At 31.1% G+C, this 16890-nt stretch overlaps 1 protein-coding gene across 1 annotated transcript; it reads right to left on the bottom strand.

The window, feature by feature from the left end:
• Window positions 1-5392: 5392 nt before the first annotated feature.
• LOC107638832 (peroxidase A2) lies at window positions 5393-9138 on the bottom strand. The gene is made up of 4 exons (XM_088483865.1): window positions 8774-9138; window positions 7814-8005; window positions 6517-6682; window positions 5393-6058 (listed from the first exon to the last, which is right to left on the bottom strand). Exons 1-4 carry the CDS (start codon window positions 8996-8998, stop codon window positions 5577-5579), a joined length of 1065 nt encoding a protein of 354 aa, XP_088339991.1. The 5' UTR covers window positions 8999-9138; the 3' UTR covers window positions 5393-5576.
• Between the last annotated feature and the right edge of the window lie 7752 nt (window positions 9139-16890).

The following is a 16890-nucleotide window of genomic DNA, read 5'->3' as shown; positions in this document are numbered from 1 at the left end:
CCACGAAGGTTCTAGTCTCACGGATTTGGATGCTCTGTTGTCAGGAGAGACGATACAAATCGTGGATTAGAGCCCCAAGAGATTATACTCCGGCTGTCGTCCAATGATTATGTTGAACATCATGTAGACCACTTGTGGTTGTCAGGCACGCGAATCTTGGCTAAGCGAGTAACGAAAATAGTGGGTGATTGTCACGGGTCACCTCTTCATTCTGATTTAACTGAATTAAGTACGAGAGTATATCTTGGAGAAGAAGTAAGCGTGAATTGAAAGAGAAATAATAGTACTTGCATTAATTCATGAAGAACCGCAGAGCTCCTCACCTTAATCTATGAGGTGTAGAAATTCCACCGTAGAAAATACATAAGAGAAAAAGTCTAGGCATGGCCAAATGGCCAATCTCCTAAATGTAACATAAAAGTGAAAAGATGATCAAAAGATGATTAGAGATAGATATACAGTAGTAAAAGTGCTATTTATACTAAACTAGTTACTAGGGTTTACAAAAAATAAGTAACTAAGTGCAGATAGTGCAGAAATCCACTTTCGGGGCCCACTTGGTGTGTGCTTGGGCTGAGCATTGAGCTTTACACGTGCATAGGCTATTTCTAGAGTTAAACGCCAGCTTGGATGCCAGTTTGGGCGTTTAACTCCAGTTTTGGTGCCAGTTCTGGCGTTTTACGCCAGAAAAGGGTCTCTTGCTGGCGTTTAACGCCAATTTGGGCCATCAAATCTCGAGAAAAGTATAAACTATTATATATTGTTGGAAAGCCCAAGATGTCTACTTTCCAACGCAATTGAGAGTGCGCCAATTGGGCTTTTGTAGCTCCAGAAAATCCATTTCGAGTGCAGGAGGGTCAGAATCCAACAGCATCTGCAGTCCTTTCTCAGCTTTTGAATCAGACTTTTGCTCAGGTCCCTCAATTTCAGCCAGAAAATACCCGAAATTACAGAAAAATACAAAAACTCATAGTAAAGTCCAGAAATGTGATTTTTTCATAAAAACTAATAAAAATATAATAAAAAGTAACTAAAACATACTAAAAACTATGTAAAAACAATGCCAAAATGGTATAAATTATCCGCTCATCATAACACCAAACTTAAATTGTTGCTTGTCCCCAAGCAACTAAAAAAAATAGGATAAAAAGAAGAGAATATACAATAAATTTCAAAATATCAATGAAGATTAGTTTCAACTAGATGAGCGGGACTAGTAGCTTTTTGCTTCTGAACAGTTTTGGCATCTCACTTTATCCTTTGAAGTTCAGAATGATTGGCCTCCATAGGAACTCAGAATTCAGATAGTGTTATTGATTCTCCTAGTTTAGTATGTTGATTCTTGAACACAGCTACTTTATGAGTCTTGGCCATGACCCTAAGCATTTTGTTTTCCAGTATTACCACCGGATACATAAATACCACAGACACATAACTGGGTGAACCTTTTCAGATTGTGACTCAGCTTTGCTAGAGTCCCCAGTTAGAGGTGCCCAGAGCTCTTAAGCACACTCTTTTTGCTTTGGACCACGACTTTAACCGCTCAGTTTCAAGCTTTTCACTTGACACCTTCACGCCACAAGCACATGATTAGGGACAGCTTGATTTAGCCGCTTAGGCCAGGGTTTTATTCCTTTGGACCCTCCTATCCATTAATGCTCAAAGCCTTGGATCCTTTTTACCCTTGCCTTTTAGTTTAAAGGGTTATTGGCTTTTTGCTCTTGCCTTTTAGTTTAAAGAGCTATTGGCTTTTTCTGCTTGTTTTTTCTTTTTTTTTTCTTTCTTTTTCTTTATTTTTCGCCATTTTTTTCCGCAAGCTTGTGTTTTTCACTGCTTTTTCTTGCTTCAAAAATCAATTTTATGATTTTTCAGATTATCAATAACATTTCTCTTTTTTCATTATTCTTTCAAGAGCCAACAATTTTAACATTCATAAACTTTACTATAAAAAATATGCACTGTTTAAGCATTCATTCAGAAAACAAAAAGTATTGCCACCACATCAAAATAATTAAGCTAATTTCAAGATAATTTTTGAAATTATGCACTTCTTGTTCTTTTGCAAATAAAAATATTTTTCATTTAAGAGAGGTGAGGGATTCATGGAATCATTCGTAGCTTTAAGACATAGACACTAAACACTAATGATCATGTAATGAAGACACAAACATAGACAAAACATAAAGCATAGAAACGAAAAACAGAAAAATAAGAACAAGAAAATTAAAGAACGGGTCCACCTTAGTGACAGCGACTAGTTCTTCCTCTTGAAGATCCTATGGAGTGCTTGAGCTCCTCTATGTCTCTTCCTTGCCTTTGTTGCTCTTCTTTCATGGCCTTTTGGTCCTCTCTGATTTCATGGAGGATGATGGAGTGCTCTTGGTGCTCCACTCTTAGTTGCTCCATGTTAGAACTCAATTCTCCTAAAGAGGTGTTGAGTTGCTCCTAATAGTTGTGTGGAGGAAAATGCATCCCTTAAGGCATCTCAGGGATTTCTTAACGAGGGACTTCCTCATGCTCTTGTTGAGGTCCATGAGTGGACTCTCTTGTATGCTCAATCCTTTTCTTAGTGATGGGTTTGTCCCTGACGATCGAATTTCTATCGGTAAAAAAATTCGTAAAAATAATCGCGTTGTAAGTATAGTTTCTAAACCAACAGAGAATCCTTTCGTACAAAAATTTTGGTTGTCACAAGTAACAAACCCCTGATAAAATTGATAACCGAAGTATTTAAACCTCGGGTCGTCTCTCAAGGAATTGCAGGGAGGTGTTCTTATTATTGGTTATGCAAAGGTATATTTTGGGATTTTTAAAAAGGTTTGAACAAGTAATTTAATTGACAAGAAAAATAAATTAATAATTAGAAAAATCTCTTGGCAAGGTATGAGAACTGGAAATCCTATCCTAGTTATCCTTATTAGATGTGATGAGAATTGTTATTGCTCCCACTTAGTTAACCCTTACTAAATAAAGGAAAATCAAGTGGACTAATTAATTTGATCCTCAAGTCCTAGTTAACTCCTGTGGAAAGACTAGCTTTAGAGCGATCCAAATCAATTAGCAATTACCAAATCTCAATCTACTGCTGAGTTTGATAACTCAAGTGTTACCAATTACTTAACCAAAACCAAAAGGGAAAATAAATCTAATTTAAATTGAAAGCATCATAAATAGAATAAAACAATCATAAGTCTGAAATACCTCAAATTATATTAATTAAGAAAATCCTAACATGAAGGGTTCATAAACCAATTTGGAAAGATAAATACCCATTAAAGTAATAAAATAAATAGAAGTAGAAAGTAAATTAAAAGAACATTGAACCTGTGATGAAGAGAAGTAGCCTAATCATAATAGAAATCCTAAATCCTAATCCTAATCCTAAATCCTAAGAGAGAGGAGAGAATCTCTCTCTCTAAAAGCTACATCTAAAACTTAAAATTATGAGAATGAATGTTGTCTTATGTTCTCCTCGATGAATGGATGCATTCTCCCACTTTATAGCCTCTAATCTGTGTTTTCTGGGCCAAAAACTTGGTAAAAAATAGCCCAGAAATCGCCCCCAGCGATTTCTGTTACGTTCAGCACGCGGCAAAGTGACGCGGACGCGTCGTCCACGCGTTTGCGTGGATTGAAATTTTGCAGATGCGACGCGTGCGCGTCATCTACGCGTTTGCATTGCCTAACTTCAGGACAGCTATGATAAATTATATATCATTACGAAGCCCCGGATGTTAGCTTTCCAACGCAACTGAAACCGCCTCATTTGGACCTCTGTAACTCAAGTTATGACCATTTTAGTACCAAGAGGTCAGGCTGGACAGCTTTAGGAGTTCCTTCAGTTTCTTGTATTCCTTCCACTTTTGCATGCTTTCTTTCCATCCTCTAAGTCATTCCTGCCCTATAATCCCTAAAATCACTTAACGCACATATCACGGCATCGAATGGTAATAAAAGAGGATTAAACATAGTGAAATTAAGGCCAAAGAAGCATGTTTTCAATCATAGCACAAAATCAGGAAGGAAAACGTAAAACCATGCAATTTATATGAATAAGTGAGCAAAGAGTTGATAAAAATCACTCAAATTAGCACAAGATAAACCATAGAATAGTGGTTTATCAATCTCTCCACACTTAAATATTAGCATGTCCTCATGCTAAACTCAAGAGAAGTTATAAAGAATGAATGGGGAAAGTAAGATTCATGAGATGCAACCTATGAATGTAACTATATGTTATGATGATTCTGTCTACTTGGTTAAAAGAAAATAAGTTCTTCAAAACAAATATAAATCAAATTTCACTAATTCAAATTATATAGTAAGGACAAGTAAACTTGTAAGAAGATAACTCATGAAAGCAGGGAACATAGAACCAAGCACTGAACCCTCATTAGTAGTGTATATCACTCTAACTCTCAAATATCTAGGGTCAATCACTCTACTCTTCCCTAGTCATGCTTTCTATACTTTGTTCTTCATCTAACCAATCAATAAATATTTAACATACAAATACACGCATCTGAAAATTATAACAAATGACTTATCAAGCGAAAAAGTGATCTTATATATAAAAAGTAAACAAGAAAATGTGTAAAAATCACATTACTCTAAAAGGTGATAAATTAATCTCAATCATCTATAGATCCTTAACCATTTTTCATACTTTGGCCCTTCCAACAAATACATAACTACAAAATTGATTCAACAAGAGCTTTTCCTGCATCGATAATCACACCGTCTTCATGTGATTATGGGAGCAAAGACAACTGAATGGCACGGTTTTCCATAATCATTACTCCGATTATAGGGCTTTATCATTTTTAATTTGGTTGGGTTTTCAATCAAAACTTTGCCTTCATCCATGGTCTTTGCTGCCTTTGGCCCTTTTCTTATAATCATTATTCTTACATATTTTGAAGCATTACCAAAAAATAAATAAATATTTTGGTGAACCCTAGTTGGGCTTTGTGCAACCCAAAAAGGAATTTTTGTGGAGAAAAATTATGAAAGGCCTTGTCAAATATCAATGAAAAAGAATTAAGTCAATTAACTGCTATTTTGGTTATTTTTGGTTATTTCTAAAATGACAAATGATTCCTCAATTTTTTTTTTCTAACAAATGACTTCTCTTTTAATTAACGTTAGGGTTTATTGGGGCATTTTTTTCAAAAAAAATCTTTTATAAAAGTAAAAGTAATTTTATGTTTGCATATTTTATATACAAATTTTTTTTTATTTTTTTAAAACTTTTATTTTTACTATTAAAAATTTACTAAACACACTAAAAAAAATTTTTTTATTAATTTTTTTTTTGTCGATTTAATGATATTCAAATAAGCACTTATTGTATATAAAAGCCTAGAAGGGTATACGTAAAAATCCAACAACATAAAAAAACAGTCGATTCTCATATAACATTATTGGAAATTAAATGATACAAAACACAAATGGATATCCATACATCTATCAAGTACAAAATCAATCCCAATCCACAAACAACATGACTTATTTATGTATGTGAATATAGAAGAACTACTTTAAAATTTCCAACCCACAATAAATATATAATCTTTTTAGGCTGAGCTAACACCCTGTTGTTCTGATGATTCTACTCTAGTAGCAAAAGTAGCCAATCCAGAATTTCCATTAACAAAGTTACATTGCTTTCTGATTTCACCTTGAGAGCCAGTTAGAACTCCAATATTACCCATCTTAATCATTGATGCCTTAAATGCTTCAAAGAAAAGAGTTTGGTTACTGCTGAAACTGTTCACAATGCTAAGTGTAGATGCACCAACTGTAGAGAAAAGTTCTTGATCACTCTGAAGCAATCCATTTAGAGATTGAAGATTGGAGAAGTATTTGTTGTCAAATGTGTCTGGGGTTGTTAAGTCCAAATTGGTGAGAGTATTCCCTGGTCCACCATTGGGGCAAATTGATCTAAGTGTTTGTAGATAGGTTGTGTTCAAAGTTGGATCAGGATTTCCAGTGTTGCTAAAATTGTATAATCGACTGCTGAAAAATCTACATTGAGCTCTCCCAATTGTGTGAGCACCTGCAAATTTTCATATATATACAATGTTTTAAACATTTATAAATACAATCTTCATTTTTTATTGACTGACATCTAATAACATAAATAATCATATCTCTAACAAATTCCATGCACTACGCAAGAGCTTTTTTCGAACTTGCGTGATTTTTTTTTTCTACAGACTTTCTATTCTCCTTTTATTTATCTTATACTGTTCTTTTTTCGTGGGATAATAAGGATCAAACTCTAAACATTTTTATCATAAAAATTCTGATCCTATATCATCAAGTCATTTCTTTCAGAAGTTTAACATGATAGAAAAGAGAGATATAAATGGTTATATTTCTAATAAAAATGAGTCATTGTAATAAATAACATCAAATAAAAATGCTATTCAAATAAAATTAACAATATATTATCATATATAATTTAAAACACATGAAGCAACTACATAATTATTTAAAAAAAAAATCATATACCTGAAAGTGCAACTAGATCAGTTATGTTGAGGGATTGATTGGCAAAAGTAGAGATAAGTTGACTAAGATTGAAGGTTGGAGCCGGAAGTTTTTGATTAGCAAGGGTAAAGTTTGCTGTTAAACTATCTCTTCTTCCCAATGGAACTTTCCAATCAGGACCATGAGCCTGTAAATATATATAGTTGTACAAATTAATTAACAAGAAAGTAAGGTTTTCAGAATATTAAAACAGATCTGCAAAATTAAAAATATATGAAATTAAAACTTAGTTGGTGTATTATATATGTAAGTTGTAGTTAGTGCCTTCTAATGATTTATTTCTTCAAGCTAATTTTTATTTCCTCTGTTTAGTTACTAGATCAGTATATCAACATTATTCCCAATAAAAGAAATCTAAATTCTAAGGGATATAGCATCAAATGACCAAAAGCCAAATGTATATTAACGGATTTAGATAAAATTCTTTTTTAGTATCTCACATTTTGAGTTAAGTTTTAATTTCATTTTTTGTGTTAAAAATATTGTATTTTTGTCTTAAACGTCTTATATTTTATTATTATAATAATAAAAATTTATTTTTTAAAAAAGATAAATTTTATTATATAATAAAAATAAAATAAAACAAAATATTTGAGATAAAAATAAAATATTTTAAATTTTAGAAATGAATTAGAACTTAATTTAAATTTAAATTTGAGATTAAAAAGTATTTTGTTTTAATAGTTTGTTATTTTAAAAGATAAAAAATTATTGAAAGTATTTTAAAATTAAAAAGTACTTTATTCAAGTATATTGATACACTGATATTTTAATAATTTTTTATCATTAATTTTAATTATAAAAAAAATATAATATATATAATTAAAATCAATATTTAAAAATTATCGAAATACCGGTGTACCCATATATTTACAAATTTTAAAGTGAAAGTGAAGTGGGAATGGTATGCATAATTTTGCCTTTAAAAAAGTAGTGGTTGTACTAATCCATTTGGGGCAGTTTAAAAACAATATTATCAAAAGAATAAAGTGCTACCTAGAAACTAGTAGCTACATAAAGGATAGTTGATAATTTATCTATTTTGGGTAATTTTTAAAATTTAAACTAGACATGTATACAACTTCATAATAATTACTTGGCAATTTTTTATTAGCTCACAAGTCACAACATAAAACCGGTTTAACACTTTCCATGCATGATATAATTAGATTGTAATATAAAACCTACAAAACAAAACGTTCCAATAAACTAAATACCAGTGAAATTCAAACAAGAAATGCATGGATCAAGATCCTACCAAAACAGATGAAATTTCTGCAGCAAGTGCAAGAATATCGGCACAAGAAACAACACCAGGACAAGCATTTTCAACCGCTGTTTTGATCTGATTCACAACATCTAAGCCTCTTATTGAGTTGTTATTTGGTCCTGCACCTTGTTCACTCACTATGGTACTTGTGCTATTCAGCAAAATTGATGCATCACAACCCTGCCACAAGCAACAATAATTATTTAATGACTATTAGTGTAAATATAACAAATAAATAAGTGTGTATAAGCCTAGTCTATAATCTATACGCACATAGCATAAGTAACATTAGAAGTCAAACTAAAATATTAGTATTAGTTTTGGGTCATAATTATAGAGAAAAATAAAGAAAGAAATATGTAGAATAAGGAAAAGTATGACCAATTATTTCCAGTCATTAATTAGCTACATATTGTGTATAAGGCCAAAAAGTAACATAATATAACTATCATTAATAATAGACGAGTTAACACATCAGACGCTAATTGAAATAAATTATTTCAAATGTCTTGCAAATCTCAGAAAATGTCTCAGACAAAAATAATTATGTTAAGTGTGCTTCATGGGAAATATTACACATAAATATTCAAGAGGAGAAGATTTAAAGATGATAATAGTTTACAAGCCTATTGAGGATTGGATTAAAGGGAGTGAAGAAACAAGTTGAGAAACTAGATTTTTAAGAAATAAAACAAATTAAAATGTTTGGACCACTTGTTCCATATTATTAATGTTGAATACAAGGTGGAGAAGAACTTCAAAGAGAGGACGAAATGGGAGCAAAAGCCATCCAACAAGAACTAGATTTTAATGTGCACATGATATTTTTATAAAAAAATATATTTTATGATATAATAATAATAATAATAAAGAAAATTAAAGAAGAAAGAGTGTGGCACCAAAACTCATAAAGGCATATATAGTAATTAAAGTAAAGAGAAAACATACTTGAACAAAGCAATCATGGAAGTGGAGCCTCATGAGACTACCAAGCATTCTTGGATCAGATTTTGAAACGTTTCTTATAACTTCTCTAACAATGGAATGAACATTGGCACAAGTGTTTTTGTAAAATGATGGATCTAACTGTGCATCTGAGGAAAATGGAAGTGCTCCAAGCATGAGCATAGTCATAGCCACGAAACAGAACAACCTTACATGAAAGGACCTCATTTTTAAAGTGTTCACAACAAAAGAATCGTACTTCTATGTCTGATTTGCTTCATATTTTTACCTGGCATAGAAGGCCCTATTTATAGAGAGAAACATGCATGTTTGTATATTATAGACCTATATGGGTCATAAATACAACTAATTTATTTCATCTGTGATTCAAATTTTCAATCACATGCAATGCAACTTTTGAGAAAGCCTGTGTGTGTGTAGTGTGTACTATCTGAACTTTGGTTTAATTGATTTGGTGTATGTACAGCGTGTTAGGTGTATAATGTATATACAGGGATTTTTTTTAAAAAAAAAATAGAAGTGATAAATTATGCAAATATCTTTTTATTATTAGCGTGTTTGGTTTAATATACTTTGATTTATTATGTCTACACACTTTTTTTGGAAAAAACGCAAATCTCTCTAGTTAAAACAGGGTTCGGAGAAGGGATACATCTAAGGGTGTGCATGGCCCGGTCCGGTCCCGAACATTTTAGGGGCTAATTTGGTGTGATTTCATCGGGTCTAGGGTCGGGTATGGGTCTCAAAAATAGACCCGGTCATTATTTCAGGTCGGATCCGGGCTATAGCTCGGGTCACCCGAAATCGGCCCGGTGGCCCGGTCATCATACATAATTAATATTTTGTGTTATTAGTGATAGATGATGGCTATTATTATGTGAAATTTAAGTGTTGTAAATCTTAATATTTTGTGTTATTAGTCATTATATATAAGACTATAAGTTAATGTTTTATGTTTAAAATGCATAAGACTTTAGACTAATGCATAATCTTGTATTATTTGTATTGATTTAAATATTTGGTGTTATTAGGCAATATTAGTATTGATTATGGTTATACTTTAATTTTAGAGAAGAGTTGCTTCTTATTATATTTTTCTAAGTGAATTTTACCATGTCAAATAATTATTGGAGTCTTGAAAATTTGGATATTTTTACATGTTAACTTACAAGAAGGTATCAAGGTAATATAATGTTAACGGCCCGATTTTCACCCGATTTTTACCCGGTATAATCGTGGCCCGAAAGTGTACAGGTTTCATCGGGTCTAGGGTCGGGTTCGGGTCTAACAAATAAGCCCGGTATATATTTCGGGTCGGATTTGGGTCACATCAAACCCGGTTTCACCTGACCCATGCACACCCCTAGATACATCCAGTGAATATAGGGTAAAATATCAAAGTTAGTCTCTTATATTTGAGTCTAATCGTGTTTTAGTCTCTAAAATTTAAAGTGTTCTATTTAAATTCAAAAAGTTTCATTTAATTTTGATGTAATTCTACTGTGTCAATATTAAATAATTAACGAAACTCAATTTTCAGATATGTAAATCTTATATAACCAAACTCTTCAGTTGCCGAGAAAAATTTCTTGCGGTAGAAGCGATGATGGTCTTGTCCTCATGGCCACCAGCAAACTTTTTTGCGAAAAACGTGTTTTCGAAGATGTTCTTCATGTGCTTGAACTAAGAACAGTGACTAATTGTGTGCCTCTTGATTTCCTGAAAAAGGACATTAAAGTTTGGTAGAACGGTGACGTTAATTATTTAATATTAACTTTACGGAAGAACTATATTAAAACTAAATAAAATGTTAATTATTAGGAAAGCTTGTTTGGTAATTACGACATAATAAATATAAGTTTTTGGTAAGAATTATGTTGGCAAAATATTTATCTAGGAGGTCTTGCTTTTCACCCAATTTTTCTAATAATGTTTCAAGCACTTGGCGAGCGATTTATAAGACAATAGAAAAGCTTCGTGATGGTTTTGATTGGTGTACAGGCAGGATGTCTCAATCCTTTTGGTATCATGCTTGGCGACCATGTGGAACGCTATCTCCTTTGGTTCCTTTTGTGCACATCTCTTATTCTCACTTGAAGCTAGAAGATGTATGGCACCATGGATATTGACGGTGAAATATTCTTTGCACAATGATTCCGAAAGAAGTTAAACTTGATTTGATGCTCTTTGATCCTATCAAGCAGGCAGGAGATAAAACAGGCTGGTTTTGGACAAATTCAAATACTTTCACCTACTCGACTAAAAGCGGGTATGAATGGCTATTGAAAAAGAAATTTGGTTGTAATGATAATGAAAATTAGCTTTGGCTTTGGCGCTTGAGAATACCGGAGAAGATAAAGTGCCTGCTCTGGCTTTGTCTCAATAACGGAGTTCCCACAGTTAGTTACCGATTTCAAAGAGGTCTTGCTACTTCTGATTTTTGTCAGAGATGTTATCTTGCTCTAGAGGATATTAACCACTGCTTTAGGACTTGTCAAAAAGTTCGTCAGATTTGGATTAGCTTAAATTTGGGAATGACCGCTGAGGACTCTAGTTTGGATTTTGTGTCTTGGATTCGTTCTAATCTCAACAAAAATGAGTTTCTCTTTGCAGCGGCCTTTTGGTGGATTTGGAGGGATAGGAACAATGACATCTTCCATCAAGATGATCTATGAAGTAAGGAGAAAATTGTTCACTTAGTTCAACATACTGCTCGAGATTTCTCTAAGGTTGTTACCAACCAAAAACATATTATTCCTTCCTCTTTGCAATATAACTGGGAACCAACCTCCAATGAATGTCTGTAAAGTGAACTGCGATGCAAGCGTTTTTGAAAATGAGCAATTAGCTGGCTTTGGATGTATTATTAGAGATAGCATAAAAATTTGGATGAAAGATTGTTCTGCCAGTATATCTCTTTCTAGTGTTCTCTGTTGTGTGAGTTTCATGCTATTTGGAGATGGCTTGTTATGGCTTGGGATTGCGAGTGCAAAGAGGTCATATGTGAAACTGATAATCTTGACGTGTTTCTTCTTGTTTCGCGAGGCACAACCAGCATGATTACGAATGACTCTGATCTGCTTGATAAAATCAAAGAGAAGTTTCAGTGTAATTGGACAACTACTTTAGTGCTCATCCAGCGCACAGCAAACAGAGCGGCTGATTTAATGGCTAAGACTGCTGCTTTAAACAAGCAGGTGTACCTAGAGTGGTTACTGTCCCCTAATAATTTAGACATTATTATTAGAAAGGAGTGCTACTCTTTTTCTTAGGTCTTTTTTTGTGGTATATTTAGTCACAAAAAAATTTTTTTGAATTTAAATAGAACATTTTAAAATTTAAAGACCAAAATAAAATTAAACTCAACGATAAAAAATCAATTTAATACTTTACCCAAAAATATAATGCACCCAGCCTAAATTGATAATCACATCAATGATCGATTATTTTTACTGCTTGAATTCGTAACCTTGAAGTTGCATGGAAACGCTTTAACCGTTGAAAAAGAATTAATTTAATTTATTATTTATAAAAAATATTAATATTTAATTTTATATTATAAAATATATAAGTATTGAATTTAACCTTTTTTACTAACTATGACACGCTTAACCCTTACAAAAAGAGGTAAACGGTACCATTATTGGATATTTATAAATCTATCCATCAAAAGTTTTAAATCCTAAACATCAAAATATTTTAATAATAGATAATTTAAGTTTGATTAACAAATATCCTAACAAAATAGTACAACTATAAAAAGAAAGCTGTAAAAAGTTCGTTATTAAAGTTACAGGTGTGAAAAAGTTAATGAAATTAGTTCCGTATAAAAAAAATTAAGAATTTATAAGATGAAATATTCGATAATTTGATGTCTTAAAATTTAGAGTTGGATACAATTTTTTCTTATCTTATATTTTTTCATTTAAATAAATAATTCTTTTTCAAAATCTCTCCAATAGTCAATAATTTTTTAAACTGACGCACCAATAGCTAATTACGCAACACTTCACATTTTGTTCTAATTATGCACATATAGCAGGGTTTATCCTTAATTTTTTTTATTGAATAATGATTACTAGACAAATAAATGTTAATATTTTATTTTGGTTATATTTTATATGAATAACTGAAATTCAAAAAAAAAAAAACTATTAACAAGGTTGAACATATTATTTTTTTAAAAAAAGTTGAGAGTTACATATATTTTTATAAAATAATAAAAAATTAAAATTCATAATTTATTATTTTATTTATTTTTTTAGAAGCAATACATTTTTTAAAAACGATATACTTTTTATAATTATTTTATCTAAAATATACTAATATTTTGCTTACATAGCAGCCCTCTATTCCTCTATATATATATATATATGTACACTTCATCTAGAATGCACTAATATTTTGCAACATAGTAGTCATTACTGTAGATATTATAGAATAGACAGATCAAGTAAATTATTGACTGTTAAACAACAACAATAATTGTAAATAATGTGTCCTACATGAAAAAAAAAAAAGAGTTGCCATACACAAATTAAATATAGCACGTGGTGGGCCAAGAATCGATGATTTTTCTACAATTTTGCACTGTGATAGTTTCCTATGTATATTTTTCTTTCACAAAATAGGGGTGTTTGCCTGTTTGGAGGCATGTTGAATGGGATCGGGTTTAATTAAATTTGAATTTAATTTTAAAAATTATTGAATTTATTTTAATTTAACAAAAATAATCTGATATAAATTGAATGAAACTAGATTGATTTAATATAAAATCAATATATATAAATTTATGAATTTTATATATTAAAATAATAGAATTTTATTTTTAAAAATTAAATTTGATAAAATATTATATCATATTTATATTAAAATAATTTATTTTAAAACAAAAATAATATTATATAATATAAAAAATATTAATTAAAATATAAAAATATAATATAATATTATCAATTTTATTTTAAAATATATATTTTTAAATATACACAAAATTCAACTTAAAAATAACACTAAATAAAAATAACAAATTAAAACCGAATAAAATATACTTTTAAGTTCGGAGACCATGTGTTGAACACCCTTACGGGCTGCCACAAAAGATAAAACTCATTACCAAGTAGCATTTGAAACCACAAGTTACCATGAATGTACGTACATATTCACAATGAATAAGTTAAGATCTCTCTTGGAGACTTCGATGAGTCAATTTTTAACATTGACTTATTACTTTTGGTTCGTGTGGTAGGTTGGTTAAGTAATTAAAAAGAGAGTAGAATAAGACCTAAATAATGGTCTTCTTTCTTTACCCCATCTAACGTTTCCTTTAACCATTATAAAACAAATAAAGTCACGCATCATTATATGCTTTTTGTTAGAAAGCAAATTCCCTCCTAATCATGCATGTTTTGCATTATCTTTTGTGTGAATATCTGTTTATCTTTATCTTTTTTGTCGCGTTTCTCATTAAGAGTATGCATTTGATGTGTAACCCAAGGCTTTTTTTATATAAAAATAAAATAATAATATTTCAGAATATTTTAAATATATATGTAGCTGTGGTAACAGGGTGATGAGGAAGTGTATTATTACATATTTATAAAGTGAGAGGACCGTAGCGTTGAACATTCAAAAGAGAAATAACAAACAATAAACAACAATAAAGTATTTAAAGTAAAAGACTCGCACGAAAACGAGAATCAACTAATTTGGAATTAAAACCCACACAAATAAGGAAAATTCTATTTATGTATAAAAAAAGAAGTAAAATGGGAAATAAGCACGAACCCCACTCGTTGGTCGTGTTTGTCTGACGACTTCTTGGCAAGAATAAATAAAGACTTATTTAGTACGGTGATGACATCTTCACATGAAGATAGTATTGTGAATCATTAGATAAATTAATATATTTGATTAAGGGCTTGTTTGAGTGAGCTTTTAAGAAAAGATCTTTTTTTGAGTTATCTTTTTTTAAAAGATCTTATAGAGAAGTAAAAATAATTTTATGTTTGAATATCTCATGTAAAAAGGTCTTTTTATCAATCAATTATATTTGGGTATAACAATATAAAAGTACTTTTTTGTTTATTTATTACATGAAAAATATCTTTTTTTTAAGAATTTTTTTTTAAAAAGATGTAAATTACAGCTTCTCAAAAAAGATATTTTTTTTATTTTACTAGTGCTTTTACTTTTACTACTAAAAATTTGCTAAACACGTTAAAAAATAAAAAAAAGATCTTTTTTCATTGAAAAAAGATTTTTTTTTAACAAAATAATGGCGCCCAAACATACACTAAACATGTTTGACTAATTATCTAAAGGTTCATAATATCATCTTCATATAAAAATATCATCGTGCGAGTATTTTTTATTTCGTATAACTGTGTTTGAAAATAGAGTAATTTCTACATCTGAAATCATCAACATAAATATAGAGGTGGTTGCGTGGCTGGGTGCCATTAAGAAATATTAATATTACATTTGAAATCTATTTTCTTGCATTTTTTCTGGTTTTTTTTATTATTATTATTTTTCCTTTACTCTACCTTAAGTGATGAGGTATAATGTTTAGTTCATACATCTAACAAACTTTAATTTAATTTGACAGCTAAATTACTTTTGTTTGTATGAAGAATATCTAGAAACACATGCATAACCAAATGAGGGTCACATAATATTTTAATTTATTACAGATTTTCTCAAAGTTTTAGTTAGGATATCCCAACCTAATTTTTAGACTTTTGCTGTTGCACATATTCTTTTAGACTTTGCTATCTATGATGTTACAAAATCCCTAATCCTCTCACTCTGTTGCACGTATTCTCTACTCCATTGATATGATGATCTCATATTCTCATCAGATCAAACCAAATAATGCCCAATTTTAAGCTCCTATATTTTGACTCACAGCAATGTACTAGAAAAATTAGTAAACCCACAAAAAAGGAAAAAAAAAGAAAATAATCAAGTGCAGATATAAAATCTCACAACCTGATTATATTCAATATAAAGTTGATATCATATGTTGCTGTGTATATGTTTTTTTTTTTTTTTAAATCATGGATATCCTATTGTTTTTAATTGATTGAATAATAATAATAATAATAATAATAATAATAATGATAATAATAATAATATAACAGTTTAAAAAATAAAAAAATATTATTTTAGATAAATAGATTAATTATACTAAATTCCTCGTATTAAGTTAACTCTATTAGTTTAATCACTACAAGATACACGGCAAATGGTGGCCGCGAATTACCAGCTGTTTCTGGAACTGCCGCCAATTAACGGAATAGCAGCGGTGATGGGAGTGTGCACCTGAAGCGTTGCTGACTGATGAAATCAGTGGCGTTTTTATCTCCCAACTGCCTCAAAGAACATATTTTTGAACTGTTTAATAAAATTTTTGGCAAAAAACAGAAGACGTCATTCTTTCACTTTTCGTTCGAACCCTAGGGAAAGAAAGACGCCAATCACCTTCTCTAAGATACACTGCAACCGTAACTCATTCCCTCCGTCAGTTCCAACAACTTTGTCCGTGTTGTCGTTCTTCTTCGTCATTCGTGTGCTCCCTACGCTGTCTAGCTCAGTCGCGCGAAAGGAAAGTTAAAGCGGTCGTCCAAGTCTCCTCAATCCGAGGTGTACGTCCGTGTAGTCGCCGGCGTCCGTCCGTCCTGGTGTCATCGTCGGCACCCTTCCCACCCTGCTGTTGTGTGCTGCTCAATCGCTCCCTCTCCCCTCTCTATGGTTCGTTCTTCCCCTTTCTTCTTTTTCCCCAATTCAATTCTGCCCTAATTTTGTTGCTCCCAATTTTGCCCCAATTGTATAACTATACAGAATCAAGAAAAAAAAAACAAAGTTTCTATCTACATCATCTAACATGGTGTTGTTGTTAGATTATGTGTATACATAGTGGTGGTGTTAGATTCTGTGTATGGAAAGCTTTTTGAAGTGTGTCAAATTTGAGATTCCTAATTTAAACTTTGAATTAGAGTTATATTTTTTGTTTCTACGTATTTTTTTTTGTATTAAAATTGTTAGCTGAAAAGAGAATTTTGTTACATTAAGCAAGAGCTAGATGCCAGTTTCAA

The sequence above is a fragment of the Arachis ipaensis genome, chromosome B4 (genome assembly GCF_059453495.1).
Source record: "Arachis ipaensis isolate K30076 ecotype BB chromosome B4, ASM5945349v1, whole genome shotgun sequence".
Lineage (NCBI taxonomy): Eukaryota > Viridiplantae > Streptophyta > Magnoliopsida > Fabales > Fabaceae > Arachis > Arachis ipaensis.
Note: the sequence above shows the minus strand (reverse complement) of the source record. Positions and strands in the feature narration are given on the sequence as shown.